Here is a 20,589-nt window from a genome sequence, read left to right as displayed (position 1 = left end):
ACGACTTAATATACAAGATGCACTGCATTAACTCATCAAAGCTCCTTCAACAGCACCTTACAAATCGGTGAACACCACCACCTGGAAGGACAAAGGCAGCAAATGCATGGGAACACCACCTCTCCAAGCATGCGGACTTGTATCACTGTTCCTTTACTGTTACTGGGTCAAAATCCTGGAACTCTTTCCAAATGGCACGAGAACATAGAACATAGAACGATACAGCGCAGTACAGGCCCTTCGGCCCACGATGTTGCACCGACATGGGAAGTCAAAAACTAAAGGCCATCTAACCTACACTATGCCATTATCATCCATATGCTTATCCAATAAACTTTTAAATGCCCTCAATGTTGGCGAGTGCACTACTGTTGCAGGTACGGCATTCCACGGCCTCACCACTCTTTACGTTAAAAACCTACCTCTGTCCTATATTTATTACCCCTCAATTTAAGGCTATGTCCCCTCGTGCTAGCCACCTCCATCCGCAGGAGAAGGCTCTCACTGTCCACCCTATCTAACCCTCTGATCATTTTGTATGCCTCTATTAAGTCACCTCTTAACCTTCTTCTCTCTAACAAAAACAAACTCAAGTCCATCAGCCTTTCCTCATAAGATTTTCCCTCCATACCAGGCAACATCCTGGTAAATATCCTCTGCACCCGTTCCAAAGTTTCCACGTCCTTCCTATAATGAGGCGACCAGAACTGTACGCAATACTCCAAATGCGGCCGTACTAGAGTTTTGTATAGCTGCAACATGACCTCATGGCTCTGGAACTCAATCCCTTTACCAATAAAGGCCAACACACCATAGGCCTTCTTCACAACCCTATCAACCTGGGTGGCAACTTTCAGGGATCTATGTACATGGACACCGAGATCCCTCTGCTCATCCACACTACCAAGAATTTTACCATTAGCCAAATATTCCGCATTCCTGTTATTCTTTCCAAAGTGAATCGCCTCACACTTCTCTACAATAAACTTCATTTGCCACCTCTCAGCCCAGCTCTGCAGCTTATCTATGTCCCTCTGTAACCTGCAACATCCTTCCACACTGTCTACAACTCCACCGACTTTAGTGTCGTCTGCAAATTTACTCATCCAACCTTCTGTGCCCTCCTCTAGGTCATTTCTAAAAATGACAAACAGCAACGGCCCCAGAACAGATCCTTGTGGTACGCCACTCGTAACTGAACTCCATTCTGAACATTTGCCATCAACCACCACCCTCTGTCTTCTTTCAACTAGCCAATTTCTGATCCACATCTCTAAATCACCCTCAATCCCCAGCCTCCGTATTTTCTGCAATAGCCGACCGTGGGGAACCTTATCAAACGCTTTACTGAAATCCATATACACCCCATCAACTGCTCTACCCTCGTCTACTGTTCAGTCACCTTCTCAAAGAACTTGATAAGGTTTGTGAGGCATGACCTACCCTTCACAAAACCATGCTGACTATCCCTAATCATATTATTCCTATCTAGATGATTATAAATCGTATCTCTTATAATCCTATCCAAGACTTTACCCACAACAGACGTGAGGCTCACTGGCCTATAGTTACCGGGGTTATCTCTACTCCCCTTCTTGAACAAAGGGACCACATTTGCTATCCTCCAGTCCTCTGGCACTATTCCTGTAGCCAATGATGACATAAAAATCAAAGCCAAAGGCTCAGCAATCTCTTCCCTGGCTTCCCAGAGAATCTTAGGATAAATCCCATCAGGCCCCGGGGACTTATCTATTTTCACCTTGTCCAGAATTGCCAACACTTCTTCCCTACGCACCTCAATGCCATCTATTCTAATAGCCTGGGTCTCAGCATTCTCCTCCACAACATTATCTTTTTCCTGAGTGAATACTGACGAAAAGTATTCATTTAGTATCTGGCTTATCTCCTCAGCCTCCACACACAACTTCCCACCACTAAGATTGTATCAACATTGTACGAACTGCAGCAGTTCAAGAAGGTCACTCAGCACCACCTTCTCAATGACAATTAGGTGTGAGCAATAAACTCTGGCATGCCATGAAAAAATAAAACAGGGAAGGCTTGTCATTGTGTAGTCTGGCTACCAGCTTTCCATGATTATTCAAAATGCTTTCTTAAAAAAAAAATCAGCTGCTTTTCCCCTGCAAACTGTAATTTCTAATGTCCAAAAATAAGAGTTTGAACTAGATTTTTAAAACATATTTCACAATAGGATGACTAAATGGACTAACAGAATTGAAATGTAAAATCTTCATGTGCCTCCATTAAAGCTTATGCTTGATGATATCAGCCTCTAGAAAACACCTGGGCCAAATTCAAACCACAATTATAACATTGGCATAACTATGATCTGAATTGGGATCATGCAGTCTGTATATGTACAGTTCCCTGATTTCTTAGGATGCATCCTTACCAGTCTTCTGTGCTAATGGAATATGTTTTATCTGAAGAACTACTAACAAACAAAATTTGACAACACCATAATGCAATAGCAGGTGGCCAAAAGCTTGGTCTACGAGGCAGGTAGTAAAGGACTGAAGTAATGAGTGAGTGGCCGGGGGTTTGGAGGGAATTCTAGATACTTTCTAGAAGAACTCTAGAAGCAAATGAAGGCAGAGCCACCCATGAAGTAGTGGGAGAAAGAACAGATGAGAGCAGATATCAGAGGGTTGAGGGAAGTTAGAGAGATATAAGGCGGAATTCTCCGCTCCCGGGAAAAATCGTGAAGGCCGTCGTGAAGTCGGCCGAGTTTCACGACGGCTTCGGAGGCCGCTCCTCTCACCATATTCACCCCCACCCGGGGGGGCTAGGAGCGGCGCTCCGTTATTCTCGGCCGCAGGGCCTTGACGCTTGTGCGTCAAGTCGGCGCACCGAGAATGACGCGACGGCGGCGCCTATGTGACGTCACCCGCGCATGCGCAGGTTGGCCAGCTCCAACCCGCGCCTGCGCGGCTGACATCACGACGGCTGACGCCTCAAAACCGCGCATGCGCGGTGGCCGTCTTCCACTCCACTGCCCCGCAAGACGTGGCGGCTTGATCTTGCGGGGCGGCGGAGGGGAAAGAGTGCGTCGCTTTGAGACGCCGGCCAGACGATCGGTGGCCAGCCCCCTCCCGAGCACGGCCATGGTGCTCACTCCCCTCTCCGCCCCCCACAAGCTTCAAACGGGTCTTTGGCGCCCATGTCCACGACGGCAGCGACCAGGTGTGGTTGCCGCCATCGTGAAACGGTCGCGAACGGCAGGCCGCTCGGCCCATCCAGGTCGGAGAATCGGCAGTCGGCGTGAAAAACGGTGAGCGGCGATTCTTCCGAGCGGGGGGTGGGAGAATCGCCGGGGGGGGGGGCGTGAAATTAGTCACCCGGCCCTCCCGCGATTCTCCCACCCGGCGTGGGGAGCGGAGAATTGCGCCCATAGAGAGTGGAAACACTATGACGAAGTTTGAAAGCATGGATAGAATTTTTTAAATGAATAATTAATTATCATTTAAAATTATGGAATTGCTGAACAAGGAGCCAATGGTCAGTCAGTAAGTACAGGGGTAATGAGTGATTGGGGTTTGGGCATGCAGGGTTTTGGATGAGTGGAGAATGCAATGTGAACGGTTAGTCAGGGAAGAACTGGGATCTTGCGAGTCTGGACATAACACAAGCATGGCTGAGGGTTTCAACAGCAGACATATAGGGTCCGTGTCCGTGTAGAAGTAGACAATGGCCAAGGTTTTCTGCTCCAATTTGCATTGGGCGAGTTTGGAAATGGGAGCAGAAAATATCACAAGAAGGCCAAAGTTGCTTTTCACAGCATCAAAGCAGGAAGCGATTGTTCCCTCTGCCGTCAGTGACAGACCACGTTTCTCAATGTTGAACATCGGGAACCACATTATAATGAAATAATAAATTTACATATAATTATCAGGCCCACATGGTGGAATCACTCCCCCCACATCAAAAAAATCCATCCACGGTACCGTGATACATGACTGGTCTCAAAAGGCATGCATCTGGCAAGCAGTACTCCCAAAAAAGCTCGAGTTGAGTTTAGTTCAAGAGGGTCATTCCAGGGTAGTACCAGGGGGATGCACCTGGGTGAAATGTGTTTCCTGGCTTGCTAGTCGTGTACTAGGGTGAACTTTAGAAATGGCACCCGGATCATCGAATGTCCGATTTCATTGCGCAATGGGCAAATTAGAGGCCGTCCGGCCAGCGATACATCATGGTACTGTGACTGCAAGGTTTTTTTTCCATGTGGCAGGATTATATGGCAGACAAAACCACCCTCAATGTTGCATTCCCCTACCCAACATCACCCTTTGCATTTTTCATATTTATACTATTCTAAAGTACATTTGTACATGCATGTGATCCATTGCAGTTTCATTCAGATTACTTAAATTTATAAATCATAGCTTTCATTTTCTCTGCCTCGCACCTTTCTAAATAAGCAGAAGAAAAATCACTGCCGTTCTTCAGTCTCTGGGCTATCCCTCCAAATTCTGCTTCAAAGAATGCTCTTAATTCACTTGACATATTGGGCAACTGATACAACCTGTTCTGTAGGTTGACAAAGTCATCATCAATTGTATTCAACTCATAGTGGGCAACCTGTAAAAAAAAAATCAAGAAGTGAAATCAAGAAAAAAGATAAACAAACACAGAAACAAATTGGCAGTATTCAACATTTCTTGTAATAAAACTTGATGTTAAACCCAAAATTGGGTTTTAAAAATCCAGGACAGATTTCAAATGTAATCTAGATGCCTAGTAGATTCACTATTTCTAAGAGATAGCACACAAAGATTAACCAACCAGCAAAGAGTCCGTTACTTAATTTTCATGCACTAATGCCGAACATTAATATGTGATGAAGGGACGCAGAATACGTAGCGAGTTGTTTTTGAGCAGCGCTGTGCAACGGGCTGACGGGCCACTGGTGGCAATGGCGGTAGATGCAGAGAATCGAGGGGGGAGTCCCAAAGTGGACTTCATGCCGGTGAGATTTTCTCAAATCGATTGTCCCCACCCAGCCGCCCCTGCCAGTAATGGGAGTTTATGTAATGACGGGAGCCCCATCAGAATACATTACCATGTACTTAACGGGGCTTACTGCTGTATCTCCCCTCCTACATAGGAAATTCCTGTCACGCCAGCATGGTTTACATGGGTTTTGTAAAACAAGGAACTGATAAACAGAACAGGGTGGTGGTGCACAGCTAAGTACAGCCCCCAAGGGGGATACGGTCATGTCCGGGCAGTACCCTGGCATTGCCAGGTTGGGAGGCGGGGGGGGTGTTTATTAAAATCAGGGCCCCCTTTATCGTTCAGAAATTTAAACTTCTGGCAAGTCCGCTCCGCCAGCATGACATAGTGGAATCCGCCCCTTAAGAGTTGGAAAATACAGTGGGAAAAGCTGGGGAGAATGTGCAAACTCCACACGGACGGTGACCCAGAGTCGGGATCAAACCTGGGCCCTCGTCGCCATGGGGCAGCAGTGCTAACCACTGCACCACCATGATGCCCGCAATGAGTTTATTTGACTGAATTGTACCCATCTTGATAAAAACATTGTTTAATGGAGTGCTTTCCTATTTCACGGTGAAATTCTACTTTGGCACCATTTATTTTTATTTTTTTTTTAATTTAGAGTACCCAATTATTTTTCCAATTAAGTGGGCAATTTAGCGTGGCCAATCCACCTATTCTGCACATTTTTGGGTTGTGGAGGCGAAACCCACGCAGACACGGGGAGAATGTGCAAACTCCACACGGACAGTGACCCAGAGCCGGGATCGAACCTGGGACCTCAGCGCCGTGAGGCAGTTGTGCTAACCACTAGGCCACCATGCTGCCCCTTTGGCACCATTTATACCAGAAATTGCACAACCTGGATTTTTTAATCACTAATTTGAAAGCAGAATACCTAGCCTGGGGTTTCTGAATATTGCTAATTATTGATAATGTTCAACCTATTTAAAATTAACAAGTTCCAACAAAATGTAAGATTTTTTTTAAAACTTGTTAGACATGCTAATAATTGAAGAATCCAATTCCAATGCATTCTCGTCAGTCTGTCTATGGTCAAGTGCAGTCACTTCTAGTACAAAGGTTGCTGTGACGCAACATTATAAATATCTCCGATTCAGTGAAGAGCGTTCTATTTCTGATTTTCTGTCTTCCATCATTTCTTTGGGCATAATTTTCTGGCCCTTCCCACTGGTGGGATCTTAGTGTACTGCCGATAGCGGCCCCCTGGCAGCTGGCTCCCAGGTTCAGGCCACGCAAAATCCTAGAGACATTGGTAGGACTGGTAGATCCCACTGCTGGCCAATGCGGCCGGGGGGGGGGGGGGGGGGGGGGGGGGAGAGATCCCACTGCTGGCCAATGCGGCGGGGGGGGGGGTAGATCCCACTGCTGGCCAATGCGGGGGGGGGGGGGGGTTTCTCTCATTTCATCTTTTCCCTCTTATTTTAAATACTCTTAGGGGTAATAAAGCTATTTGGTGAACTTAGCCAAGTTATTAAAACCAGAAACAGTAAATAAGATAAAAGCAAATGCTTTAAAAAACAAATACAAATAAGATAAAAGCATTAAATAAGAAACGTTTGGGGGCCCTTGTCAAACGCTGCCTATTCTGTCATTGTTAGGCCAAAGGTTAAAACATTTCTTACAGCTCTGGGACTCATGTCACCTCTCCAAATAACCTATTATTTAGTTAGCTGAGTAGTGATCAACTTGGAGCTATTTTTGCACACATATTAACCAGGTTTCATAACACAATTGGTATATATTTATAAAGTTCATCACCAATAAATGCAAACAAGCATTACAAATAACTGCTATAAAATTTCAACATTAAAATTTCAGATTGCTGTCACTTCCTACTAACCTCCAACTCAGACATCCTGTGCGCAAAGTCCAGTTGCGCATTAGAATCAATGAGGAGATGTATTTTTTCCATCATTTTATTCTCATTCTGATCTAAACGGCGACGTATGTTCTGCAGTTCATGCTGGAAATTCATGTCAATCTTTGGCGGTACTGCGTATGTTCCTGTGTTTCAAAACAATGTAAAAGCTTTGGATGAGATAAATCAATAAAGTCTATGAAGACCATTACCTTCAAGAACCATAGAGAGGGCGGCACGGTGGCACAGTGGTTAGCACTGCTGCCTCACAGCACTGAGCACCTGGGTTCGATACCAGCCCCAGGTCACTGTCTGTGTGGAGTTTGCACATTCTCCCCATGTCTACATGGGTCTCACCCCAACAATCCAAAAAGATGTGCAGGGTAGGTGGATTGGCCAAGCTAAATTTCCCCTTAATTAGAAAAAAAGAATTGGGTACTCTAAATTTATTTTTTAAAAACAGAGAATTAGCTTCATCAGGAATCCTCAGTCTCAAGAAGCGTACATTACCCACAAAGCAGTCAAAGCTCTAAAATGATAATGCAGCATTTTTCTCAACAACCCACCTCACAAATAAAGAAACAGCTAACGTTCTGTATAAATCTGTCAATCTGCATTCCATCGGTGATTCATTCAGTTCCATCAACACCAGAGGACCCTCCAGTATGGTATTTGATTAATTGATCTAGTCTTACCTTCATTTCTTTCAATTCCATTCTTAGCCATGTGGGTATTCTACTGTTTTATTAAGTTAATCATGACATGAATTGTATTTTCTGTGCTTACTTTGTGGGGTGGGGTTGGGGCAAGTGGGAAAAAGTTTGATGCAGAAGGAAGACGAAAGGTGTCTCTGATCTCTCAAAGCTTTCCTGTTGCATGTCCTTTGGCCAGTACAATTAAAACACTAACATTGATTCACCACCATAATTTTTCAGAGATTCACATCTGCCTCACAGATAAGTGCTAACCAGAGTTTGTCTTTAATACTGAAACTGACCACGTGATAACTAAATGCTTTCAGATATGTTACCCAGGGACAAGCATACAGATGAGAAATAGAAGGGGCAAGGATAGGTCCAGATTTAACAGAGCAGGAGCAGGATGAAAAACCATTGCAAGGAGATTCACCAACAACGATAAGGTAAATAAGAATGATACATTAGGTAAGCAACAGTCTCACCTAGCTGGATAATAGTGGAGTTGCAGGGAAGGAGGATGGATCAGCCGGTAACTAGTGATGTGACTCAGGGGTCAGTGCTGGGACCACAACTTTTCACAATATACATTAATGATCTGGAAGAAGGAACTGAAGGCACTGTTGCTAAGCTTGTAGATGATACAAAGATCTGTAGAGGAACAGGTAGTATTGAGGAAGCAGAAGAACTTGGACAAGCTAGGAGAGTGGGCAAAGAAGTGGCAGATGGAATACAATGTGCAAAAGTGAGAGGTTATGTACTTTAGAAGGAGGAATGGAGGCACAGACTATTTTCTAAATGGGGAAAGGCTTAGGAAATCAGAAGAACTAAGGGACTTGGGAGTCCTTGTTGAAGATTCACTTGAGGTTAACATGAAGGTTCAGTCGGCAGTTAGGAAGGCAAATGCAACGTTAGTATTCAGGTCGAGAGAGCTAGAATAAGACCAGGGATGTACTGCTGGGACTGTATAAGGCTCTGGTCAGACCCCATTTGGAATATTGTGAGCGGTTTTGGGCCCCATATCTGAGGAAGGATGTGCTGACCTTGGAAAGGGTCCAGAGGAGGTTCACACGAATGATTCCTGGAATGAAGAGCTTGTCGTATGAGGAAGGGTTGAGGACTCTGGGTCTGTACTCGTTGGAATTTAGGATGAGGGGGGATCTTACTGCAACTTACAGGATACTCCGAGGCCTGGATAGAGTGGACTTGAAGAGGATGTTTCCACTTGTAGGAAAAACTAGAACCAGAGGACACCATCTCAGACTAAAGGGACGATCCTTTAAAACAGAGATGAGGAGGAATTTCTTCAGCTGGAGGGTGCTGAATCTGTGGAACTCCTTGCCACAAAAGACTGTGGAGGCCAAATCACTGAGTGGCTTTTAAGACAGAGATAGATAGGTTCTTGATAAGGGGATCACGGGTTACGGGGGGGGGGAGGGGGGTGAGAAAAATATCAGCCATGATCGAATGGCGCAACAGACTCAATGGGCTGAGTGGCCTAATTCTGCTCCGATGTTTTATGGTCTTATGGTTGGAGATGAGGTTTTAATGAAAGACAAAAAAAAAAGAGTTCGCAAAAATTGCCTTCATCGGAGAGATACCAGCAGAGAACAGACCCAGAGGGCGGACGTTTATGTGGCGGGACCGGAAGATCCTGTTGACGGGAGGGGGCCGGAATATTCCACCCTCGGAAACATCCCTCCCTTCTGCCTCCACCTGTCAAACAATTAGCAACCCACAACAAAAGGTTTCCCAAATTGTGTGCGCCTTTACTCTAACAACTTATTTTGGACAACCTCAACTGCCTTTTACAAGCACAAGCATATAGTCTCCTATCCACGATTTTGGCAGCCTCCTCGAAAACTACAATTAGAACAAAACAAAGAACAAAGAAAATTACAGCACAGGAACAGGCCCTTCGGCCCTCCCAGCCTGCGCCGATCCAGATCCTTTATCTAAACCTGTCTCCTATTTTCCAAGGTCTACTTCCCGCCCATTCATATACCTGTCTAGATGCTTCTTAAATGATGCTATCGTGCCCGCCTCTACCACCTCCGCTGGTAAAGCGTTCCAGGCACCCACCACCCTCTGCGTAAAAAACTTTCCACGCACATCTCCCTTAAACTTTCCCCCTCTCACCTTGAAATCGTGACCCCTTGTAACTGACACCCCCACTCTTGGGAAAAGCTTGTTGCTATCCACCCTGTCCATACCTCTCATAATTTTGTAGACCTCAATCAGGTCCCCCCTCCTCCTCCGTCTTTCCAACGAAAACAATCCTAATCTACTCAACCTTTCTTCATAGCTAGCACCCTCCATACCAGGCAACATCCTGGTGAACCTCCTCTGCACCCTCTCCAAGGCATCCACATCCTTCTGGTAATGTGGCGACCAGAACTGCACGCAGTATTCCAAATGTGGCCGAACCAAAGTTCTATACAACTGTAACATGACCTGCCAACTCTTGTACTCAATACCCCGTCCGATGAAGGCAAGCATGCTGTATGCCTTCTTGACCACTCTATCAACCTGCGTTGCCACCTTCAGGGTACAATGGACCTGAACTCCCAGATCTCTCTGCACATCAATTTTCCCCAAGACCCTTCCATTGACCATATAGTCCGCTCTTGAATTTGATCTTCCAAAATGCATCACCTCGCATTTGCCTGGATTGAACTCCATCTGCCATTTCTCTGCCCAACTCTCCAATCTATCTATATTTTGTTGTATTCTCTGACAGTCCTCCTCGCTATCTGCAACTCCACCAATCTTAGTATCATCTGCAAACTTGCTAATCAGACCACCTATACCTTCCTCCAGGTCATTTATGTGGATCCCTGTGGAACACCACTAGTCACCCTTCTCCATTTTGAGACACTCCCTTCCACCACTACTCTCAGTCTCCTGTTGCCCAGCCAGTTCTTTATCCATCTAGCTAGTACACCCTGAACCCTATACGACTTCACTTTTTCCAACAACCTGCCATGGGAAACCTTATCAAACACCTTACTAAAGTCCATGTATACGACATCTACAGCCCTTCCCTCATCAATTAACTTTGTCACTTCCTCAAAGAATTATATTAGGTTTGTAAGACATGACCTTCCCTGCACAAAACCATGCTGCCTATCACTGATAAGTCTATTTTCTTCCAGATGTGAATAGATCCTATCCCTCAGTATCTTCTCCAACAGTTTGCCTACCACGGACGTCAAGCTCACAGGTCTATAATTCCCTGGATTATCCCTGCTACCCTTCTTAAACAAAGGGACAACATTAGCAATTCTCCAGTCCTCCGGGACCTCACCCGTGCTCAAGGATGCTGCAAAGATATCTGTTAAGGCCCCAGCTATTTCGACCCTCGCTTCCCTCAGTAACCTGGGATATATCCCATCCGGTCCTGGGGACTTGTCCACCTTAATGTCTTTTAGAATACCCAAAACTTCCCCCTTCCGTATGACAACTTGACCGAGAGTATTTAAACATCCATCCCTAGCCTCAACATCCGCCTTGTCCCTCTCCTTTGTGAATACCGATGCAAAGTACTCATTAAGAATTAGGTCAGTTAAACATATTGATATTACCTCCTACTTGTTTGAACGCTCAGCTATCCTGTCCTTGGTTAAATTCCAGTAAACCCATAACTGATGTTAAAACTCGGACGTCTGGAGTTTATTGTTTTCCCCTTCCCCGCCCCGAAATAATAGTGACATTTGTAATTTTCCAATCAATACCAAAAATTTCTGAATCAGAGGAGCCGGGTGGGGGATATTTTCCAGCTCCCCTGGTCTTGTCGAAAGCGAGCTCCTGCGGTAGAGACCCCGGTGGTCTGGCCGGTGAGTAACGCAAATAGCCATGCATTTCAGTGGGACAACAAGGTCACGTCAGCAGTCAATGGGGAGCCACGCCCACAACCACTGAATAACTTACCGTGCCTGCAAATTCCTCACATATTTCTCTTAATAACATGAGGTAGAATCTGTCAGGTCCTGAAGATTTGTCTATTTCAAGTCCCATTAATTTTTATTTTCACTAATACCTGTAAATCCCTCGCCTATTATGAGGGGAGTTGGATCAGATTATGTGGGGGGATTGCGGATGACACAAAGATTGGACGGGTGGTTAATAGTGCGGTTGTGTGTCTTAGGTTACAGGAAGATATGGACGGGATGGTCAAGTGAAGTGAGAAGTGGCAGATGGAATTTAACCCTGAAAAGTGTGAGGATATACACTTTGGAAGGAGTAATTTGACAAGGAAGTATTCACTGAATGGCCTGACACTGGGAGGTTCCGAGGGATAAAGGGACCTTGGATCTCTAAAGGCAGAAGTGCAGATTAATAGGGTGGTGAAAATGGCATATGGGACATTTGCCGTTATCAATCGAGGCATAGATTATAAAAGCAGGGAGGTCACGTTATTGTACTGAACTTTGGTGAGACGGTAGCTGGAGTCGAGTGTGCAATTTTGGTCACCACATTATAGGAAGGATGTGATTATACTGGAGCAGGTGCAGAGGCGATTCACCAGGAAGTTGCCTGGGATGGAACACTTAAGTTATGAAGAGAGGTCGGATAGGCTTGGATTGTTTTCGTTGGAGCAGAGAAGATTGAGGGGTGACCTGATCAAGGTGTACGAGATTCTGAGGGGCATGGACAGGGTGGATAGGGAGCAGCTGTTCCCCTTAGTTGAAGGGTCAATTACAAAGGGGCACAAGTTCAAGGTGAAGGCAGGATGTTTAGGGGGATTTGAGGAAAATCCTTCAGCCAGAGGGTGGTGTCTGTCTGGAATGCACTGCCAGGGAGGGTGCTAAATGCAGGTTGCCTCACATCCTTTAAAAAGTACCTGGATGAGCACTTGACACGTCATAACATTCAAGGTTATGGGTCAACGGCTGGTAAACGGGATTAGGTAGACAGGTCAGGTGTCTATCATGCATCATTGCAGACTCAATGGGCCGGAGGGACTCTTCTGCACCGTTCTGTGATTTAGGTTCCCTTGTATGCCTGATATGTTGTTTTCCTCTAATGTTAAAAGGAATACAAGTTATCTTTTTAACATGTTTGCCACTTCCTGGTTGTGCATTTCTGCACGATCTAACGGAAATGTTGCCAAGTCATCCCGTACCAGCCTCCCCGGACAGGCGCCGGAATGTGGCGACTAGGGGCTTTTCACAGTAACTTCATTGAAGCCGACTTGTGACAATAAGCGATTTTCATTTTTTCATTTCATTTGTGACGGGTTTTGCTGGGAGTTTCCTCCCGGCTCTGTCAGCGTGTTCCCCACTGCTATCTAGCCATATTTACGACATGCTTCTTACGTCACGCTGAGCCCGAAAAACAGCTCGCCGTGGCGAAGCCTGGCCGATAGAAGTTGGGAGACCACGCTCCCGGGGTCTACCCGGCCCGCAACGCCTCACAAGATCTAACTTGATCTTGCACGATATCGCTATGTAAATATGGACGGGATCACTTTTAGTCACATTTTTAGGCCTTGGGGAGTCTCTCACTGATTTAGCCCACAATTATTTTCATTGCTGCGGAGCTGAACTCACTGGCCAGGCTGGCTCCTCAGAGATTGGGCCGCCATTTTGAAAGGGTCCCCAATCCTTAAGTGAGCTTGAGAGTCCTCACCACACATATCCCCACCCCCACCCTCCGCCAAGTAAGGACACACCGCTTTGGAGGTTGTTGAGTGCCCCCCTTTTCAGGTCTTCTCATGCCCCCTTTCAGAGCCCCCCCTTCCAGGACCCCACCCTTCACCCCCCAACCCTCCAGAGACCCCTGCACCTCCCAAGCCCTTCATAACCCCCTCCACATTTTCATGGGCATGACCCACCCGAGGCCCTGACCCTTGGCAGTGCCATCCTGGCACCTGGGAAGCCTGACATATCTGCCCTGGCACCCTGGGAATGCTCCTGCTGGCTTTGCAGTGCTACCATGGCAGTACCAGGGTGGCAGTACCAGGGTGGCAGTACCAGGCAGCAGAGACACACACACACACAAAATGGTAATATTACAAACCATGTTCTTCTTTGGTTCGTCGTTCGTCAACCAAAACATTCACCATGTTTACATATTGCTCTCTGCTGGAGCTGTAATCTGATTCCAGTCTTCTCTTATCTTCATCAGAAAAGTATTGCGAATCCTTACTGTACAACTGGAAATATTTAAAGTTCTTTTCCAGGTTTCTTATGACAAGCTCATAATCCTCAGGAGACATTGTCCGTAACTGAAAACAAAAGAAAGATTACTTGCAAGGTACGCTTCTTTGTTAGCTACTTCCCTACCAGGTCACATCAGCTCCCTGGGGGGAAAGCCGGTGTAACATAGGCCTGGATTTTCACAATGATGGGAAGTCTCTATGTTTCTGTAAAAACGGTAGAGATGCCAAAAATGAGAAGTCCCACTCTAGTCCTGCACCAACCATTTTCGCAGGGTCGGGAATAGGAGCAGGTCGTATTTCACCTTCGTGCGCTTTGCGGAGGCAGCTGCCCATACAAATTAACAACTGCTTCCAGTCACATCAGCATTGTTCCAGAAGTCTGTCCATGGTGGATACTGGATATGTTGCCATGATTGCTGTCGGGGCAAAGGATGGTGGGTGGTTAGGGATGCATTGGCATGAGTTGGTACTTTTGGCAAAAGGGCCATAAAGGGCTTTTGAGATTGGCTGAGGGGCATAACTCGGCATGGAGGGTATGAACTGCCATGAGGTGGGTGGAGTACATTGGTTGTCATGCTTGGGGGAGGGGGGGGTGGTGTTTTGTGTTTACTTTTTAAATTGAAAAAACTTCAACACAATACTGCAGCACTGATGCGGGTCTTCTGCCCAGCCCACCTCCACACCCAGCATCCTCGGTAGTCATTCCAGGTTGCCATGCCTAATTCCCAGGGAACCCCACCACCCCGGAACAAAAAAAGACAACTTCTGGGGCGCTTTCTCCTAAGCCGGGTTTGCGGGGATGAGAATTGTCCCAACTGTGCGCTCCTGACATGGGAGCAAAACATTCAAGCCATAACCTCAAGTTTCTGATACGCACCCCTGGAGCAGATTATTCCCCACGGGAAGAGGACAAACAAATTCTCTAATAGCTAGCAAAGTTGAATAGACAGACATGATGAAGTTTTTTTATTTTTCTTCTCAGTTTCAACATTTTACGTAAATTTTGCCCATCTTTTAAGTCCCATGTATTGATGGAGAGCAGAGGCTTCACTCTACAGGCTAATCCACGAGCTAGCTGTGACGGTGGTTCATCACAGCAGGACAGGTCACAGCCTGGAGTTTACAGTCAGTGGCGAAGCGAGGTCACTCACCACTGACCTCAAAAGAAAGCTGCCCACAAAAGATCTAGGGCGCGATTCTCCCAAAGGGAGACTAAGTGCCGACGCCGGAGTGAAAACCGGAGTGTTTCACTCGGGCATCGGAGGCCACTCCTCGCCCCCTATTCTCCCACCCCCAGGGGTCTAGGAGCGGCGCCGCGTCAATTTTGCACGCCGGGGCCTTGGCATCCGTGTCAAAGCAGCGGCGCCTAAATGATGCGGCCGGCGGCGCTTAAATGACATCACCCGCACATGCGTGGTTGCCGTCCTCCCCGCAAGACATGGAGGATTGATCTTGCGGGGCGGCGGAGGAAAAAGAGTCTGTCCTTTAGAGACACCGGCCCGCCAATCGGTGGGCACCGATCGCGGGCCTGACCCCTCCTGAGCACCCCCCTGGTGCTCAATCCCCCCCCCCCCCCCCCCCCCCCCCAACCACAGGCCGCACACGCAGCGTTCGCGCACTGTTCACGCCGGCAGCGACCAGGTGTGGTTGGTGCCGGCGGGAACCGGTTGGATTGGGCAGGCCCGCTCGGCCCATCCAGGCCGGAGAATCGCTGCTCGACCGTTAGAAACGGCGAGCGGCGATTCTCCGAGTGGCCTGTTGCAAAACTCGGCACGCCGTTTTGGGGGGGTGGGAGAATCGTGTGCGGGTGCCAGGGCGGCGTGGCGGGAATCGCCCGGCACTCCCGCGATTCTCCCACCCGGCGTGGGGGTCGGAGAATCGCGCCCCTATGATCTCAATGGTGGGAATTTCCCTTTCCCAGTGGCCGTTTAAATCTGGCATCAAGCCAAAGAGGTATCTCTACATGCAGCAGCGGTGACATCAGCAAGCAGGCAGGCAACCAATCAAACTGACACACTGCAAACTAAGAAGTTAAAAGCACTTAAAATCTTCCAGTATTCATTTAAATTCTCAGGTACCAAAATCATATGACTGTATTAAGGTAGAAGCTAAAATGAAGAGAGACTGAAAAATAAAAAACCATTTTATTTTTAAGAAAATATGGAATTTTTGCTGCCATGGTGGAAAAAATTAGTTGGCCACAAATAAATTAAATCAGCTTTTCAGGGCCAGGAATGGAAGATAGCATCAATTATCAAGTTAAAAACCCAGTTACACCTCATTCAACAAAGTGTAACTTTATAAGGGGTTTTACAGCAAGACAGTGTAGGAGTGGAAGTTATCACCATTATTGCAATAGAGACTGCATCCTGTAGAAACCTCTATGGTGCACTTTATGGAGGTGGATATTCCAACTGCAACCTCCGAATTTCCGCATTATCTTGCGGTCACCTGGACCCCCAAAGTTGCTGCCAGTTTTAAGTGGAACATTGATGGCAAACATTGACAGCTTTTCCATCTTTCCCGTACCAGCCGCCCGAACAGGCGCCGGAATGTGGCGACTAGGGGCTTTTCACAGTAACTTCATTGAAGCCTACTTGTGACAATAAGCAATTTTCATTTCTTAACTACAGCGAAATCCAAGCCATTGTCCTTCCTTGTTTCATCTTAAGATGTCCCCGACAATCGTGTTGTACTTGGCTATTGTGGAACGCCGGTCTTGAAATTAATCGATACAGTACTGAAGCGACATACACTTGTTACTTGTTTTCTATATTATGAATGACCTAATGTGCCATCACAACAGCCCCCCCCCCCCAACACGCACACACACACAAACAGCTAAGATTTTGAGAACACACAAAAATTTATTTTGAAGGTCTTTACCACTGATATGGTCCAACTGCGTATTTTTTCGACATCCATCATGCAATATTGCCAAGATACCAAGCTCTTCATCTTAATATACAATTGATTCCACAGAGCAAGGATAGCCTCATAGTACTGATCAATTCTGATTTCAAAGAACAAAATAACAATCAACAAAGCATCTAAATTGTATTCATAACTTGCAAAGACAAATAACGGAACAAGGGATGGAATTTCCTACTTGTTTGCAAGCTCAATTGCACCAGGATTTGGAGGTGGGATGATGAGACAAACAGATGGAACCATCATTTCCATCCCACCAGGTCCTATCACCCTCCATTTGCTGCGTTGTGCGTTGTCCAACAAAATGCATTCATTTCCCCTGTGGACAACCCGCTGGAAAATAAAAATGAAAAGATAATTATTTTATTAAAATTGTAGCGAAATTATTTAAAAGCATATTATATCCCCTCAAGGAAAGTACAATGAAGTAAATGTTGCCACTATTTAGCATATTGGTTCCAGTAAACTATAGGAAACCTACGCTTGAACCAAAAAACACTTCAATATTTGATAAACTGTTTCCTGGCAACTCTTCGCAATCTCAAACCGTTCTCAGCCACTAACTTAGTTATTAATTTAAAATAACTCAATTTGAATTACTGGATAATACAACTTGGGCTTTAATAATAATAATAATAATCTTTTATTAGTTTCACAAGTAGGTATACATTAACACTGCAATTAAGTTACTGAGAAAATCCCCTAGTCGCCGCACTCCGGCGCCTGTTCGGGTACACTGAGGGAGAATTCAGAATGTCCAATTCACCTACAAGCACGTCTTTCGGGACTTGTCGGAGGAAATCGGAGCACCCGGAGGAAACCTACGCGGGCACAGGGATAACGTGCAAACTGCACACAGACAGTGACCCAAACTGGGAATCCAACCTGGGACCCTGGCGTTGTGAGGCAGCAGTGCTAACCAGTGTGCCACCATACCGCCCATAAAAATCCTCAAATCAGTTTTATTCCAATTGTTTGGTAGCCCAAAATTCACAGTGCAAAAAAATGTACTGCAATCTGATGTTATAGAAAGCAAAAAAGGCTACGTACATAACCCAAGCTTAGCAGAATACATTTGATAAACTCTGCTGCACAAGGCCACCATTACCGCTCACTAAAATCATAATGGGCCTGACCTGACTCTCATCAGATCAGATCGATGCTAAAACCTTGGCACAGCTATTTTGAATTTACACTAATCTTAGCACTGGTGTGACCTCTGACTCGATGAACGTTTCATTAATGTCACAAATAAAATGTTATGGATTGGTTACATTGGCATAACATCTAAAAAGATTAATTGTGGCATCTGATTATTCCAGTGACACCGTAATTTTACAATTAACTAAACAAATATGGGAAAGATACAAACATAAAGAAATATGACACAATGGAATTTTTAGAGGTGCTTAATTTCGTAGTGCTGAAGGAAGTTTCTAATACTTTCAATTTCTATTTAACAAAATGACACAAAAATGCTAGAAATACCCATTAGGCAACGTAGCATTTGCGGAGAGCAGAAAAATACATTTCAGATCATGACGACCTGTCATCAGATGAATGGTCATCCTGACTAAAACACTGGATGGGATTTACCGGCTGTTCAGTCCGGTGGGAGATTCCAGTCCCACACCAGTGCGCATGTTTCCCAGTGACGAGTGGTGCCATCAACGGTAAATCCCATTGACAAAGGCGTAACCGTTGTCTAGATCCCACTAGTGGGCTGCCTCTGCCACTGACAAACACAAGGCGGGATGGTGGATAAATCCCGCCCATTAACCCCGTTTCTTTCTTTACACAGATGATGCCTGACCCGCTGAGTATTGCCAGCATTTTTGTTTTTATTTCAGACTTCAAACATCTACAGTATTTTGTCTTCTTGTCCAACGGGGTAGTTTCTCAGTTTGATCGGACATATCCCACATGTTCGAACGGATTTTTATTTGTTATAACAATATAAAGCAAGCATATTCTTCCAATGTAGTTCTGCTCACTACATTATCAGAAGGACGTGGAAGCTTTGGAGAGAGTGCAAAGAAGGTTCACCAGGATGTTGCCTGGTCTCGAGGGTGTTGGCTATGAGGAGAGGTTGAGGAAACTAGAATTGTTTTCACTGGAAAGATGGAGGCTGAGGGGAGACCTGATAGAGGTCTACACTGGGTGGATAGTCAAGAGACTTTTCCCAAGGGTGCAAGTGCCAATTACAAGGGGGCACAGTTTCAAGGTGAGAGATGGAAAGCTTAAGGGAGATGTGCAGGGTAAGCTTTTCATGCAGAGTGCTGGGTGCCTAGAGCGTGCTGCCAGAGGATGCGGTGGAAGCAGGCACATTAACAACATTAAGAGGCATCTGGGTGGGTACATGAATAGGGAGGAAATAGAAGGTAACGGACTGAGTAAGGGCAGAAGGTTTATTTTAGATAGGGCATCATGATCGGCACAGACTTAGCGGGCCGAAGGGCCTGTTCTGTGCTGTACTTTCCTTTGTACGTCATAAGCATGCTTCACTGGACCCTCTGCACAAAAAATATCATTTACCAGCCAGCCTTTCAACACTTAAAAATAGAAACCCCACTTTGCACTGGCTATTTTAAAGATTTACAAGAGTGACTGAGCTGACAAGGATCAGTGAGCAAAATGTTCAGCAGAAATTATACCTGATCCTGTTTGTAGTCACAGAGAGCCTTGAGAACGATTTGATTTGGAGTCCGATGATCAGTGCTAATAGGGGGATTGCGTGGTTTCAACTGTACTATCTTCTGTGATTTGGTTACCAGGTTTGACACCTGTCTTTTGTATTCATGGATTTTCTCTTGATCTTTCTGCCAAAGTAAAACAAAGAAAGCATATACAACGAATGAAAAATTCAAAGCCAAATAGTAGGAAGCAGGTCACTGGGATCGCATGTTCCTACATGTGCTACTGCATTACCATAAAATGTTGAGAAGTCCAAGAGTACATCAAAATTGTTCCATTTGTATGCTCGGTACGATCTTATGTCTCATGCTTCCGCATTCCAAAAATAATTTAAACAAAAGTAACAGCCCATAAAGTTAATTGCTCCCAATTTTCTGAGACCACACCTTCGCTTGCCACCATCCAGTTGAACAATGGCTGAGTTTGGTGTTGCGGGCTGTTGATACGACCTGGGGCATTCCTAGCGCAGGCCCGTGAGTTAGGAAATGCCAGCATCAGAAGCAAAATGTAGCTTCAAGCTTTGTAGCTGCTCTCTGATAACACAAGGCAGAGACACCCAGCTCTCCTCTCCCATGGGAACTCCTGTGCAATGCAGAGGTACAGAGGATGACACAATAGGTCTCCACCCCTTTTCACGTGGAGAAAGGTCATGTGGAGAAAGCATAGGAAAGTCACATCCAATGTTTAATTGTTAGATCTTTAGGAAACTTAGCATATCTGATAATTCTTCTAACATTTTAAAGTTGAGATCTCCAATGATTTATTAAATACCTCGGATTCTGTAATCATCTTTTCCAATTGCTGCAATGGTGTTGACTTATCAGAAACATATTTCTTTCTTAGGGATTCCTGCATTTTCTTCAATGAGTTTTCAGTTGCTTGAGCATCCTCAAAAAACTACAAAAACATGAAGGAACGTGGGAGTTAATATATATATATCAGCATGAACAGAATCAGACAAATGTACAGTGAAGAGTGCAAGTTAGCCAATTAATTGAAATCTCTTGACACCGAACCATTTCCGTCAAATACTTTTCCCTTTTTAATAAAATTCATTTACGGGATGTTGGTGTTGGGCATCGCTGGCTAGGCCAGCATTTATTGCCCATCCCTAGTTTCTTCAGAAGGTGGTGGTGAGTTGACCTTCTTGAACCGCTGCAGTCCCCGAGGAGTAGGTACACACATTGAGCTGTTAGGGAGGTAGTTCC

The 20,589-nt window shown here is 45.7% G+C and overlaps 1 protein-coding gene across 2 annotated transcripts in view; it reads right to left on the bottom strand.

The window, feature by feature from the left end:
* The window catches only part of LOC119972798 (desmoplakin-like), a 98,910-nt gene that overhangs the window by 40,037 nt on the left and 38,284 nt on the right, over positions 1-20,589 (bottom strand). For both annotated transcript variants that reach the window (XM_038810212.1, XM_038810213.1), the window contains exons 10-16: positions 20,153-20,278; positions 19,342-19,506; positions 16,866-17,020; positions 16,643-16,769; positions 13,615-13,822; positions 6,881-7,044; positions 4,427-4,599 (exon numbers count right to left, since the gene is read on the bottom strand). In XM_038810212.1, coding sequence (XP_038666140.1) covers positions 4,427-4,599; positions 6,881-7,044; positions 13,615-13,822; positions 16,643-16,769; positions 16,866-17,020; positions 19,342-19,506; positions 20,153-20,278 — 1,118 coding nt within the window. The remainder of the gene's footprint in view (positions 1-4,426; positions 4,600-6,880; positions 7,045-13,614; positions 13,823-16,642; positions 16,770-16,865; positions 17,021-19,341; positions 19,507-20,152; positions 20,279-20,589) is intronic.

This window comes from Scyliorhinus canicula, chromosome 10 (assembly GCF_902713615.1).
Source record: "Scyliorhinus canicula chromosome 10, sScyCan1.1, whole genome shotgun sequence".
Taxonomy (NCBI): Eukaryota; Metazoa; Chordata; class Chondrichthyes; order Carcharhiniformes; family Scyliorhinidae; genus Scyliorhinus; species Scyliorhinus canicula.
This window is presented reverse-complemented; position numbering and strand designations above follow the sequence as displayed.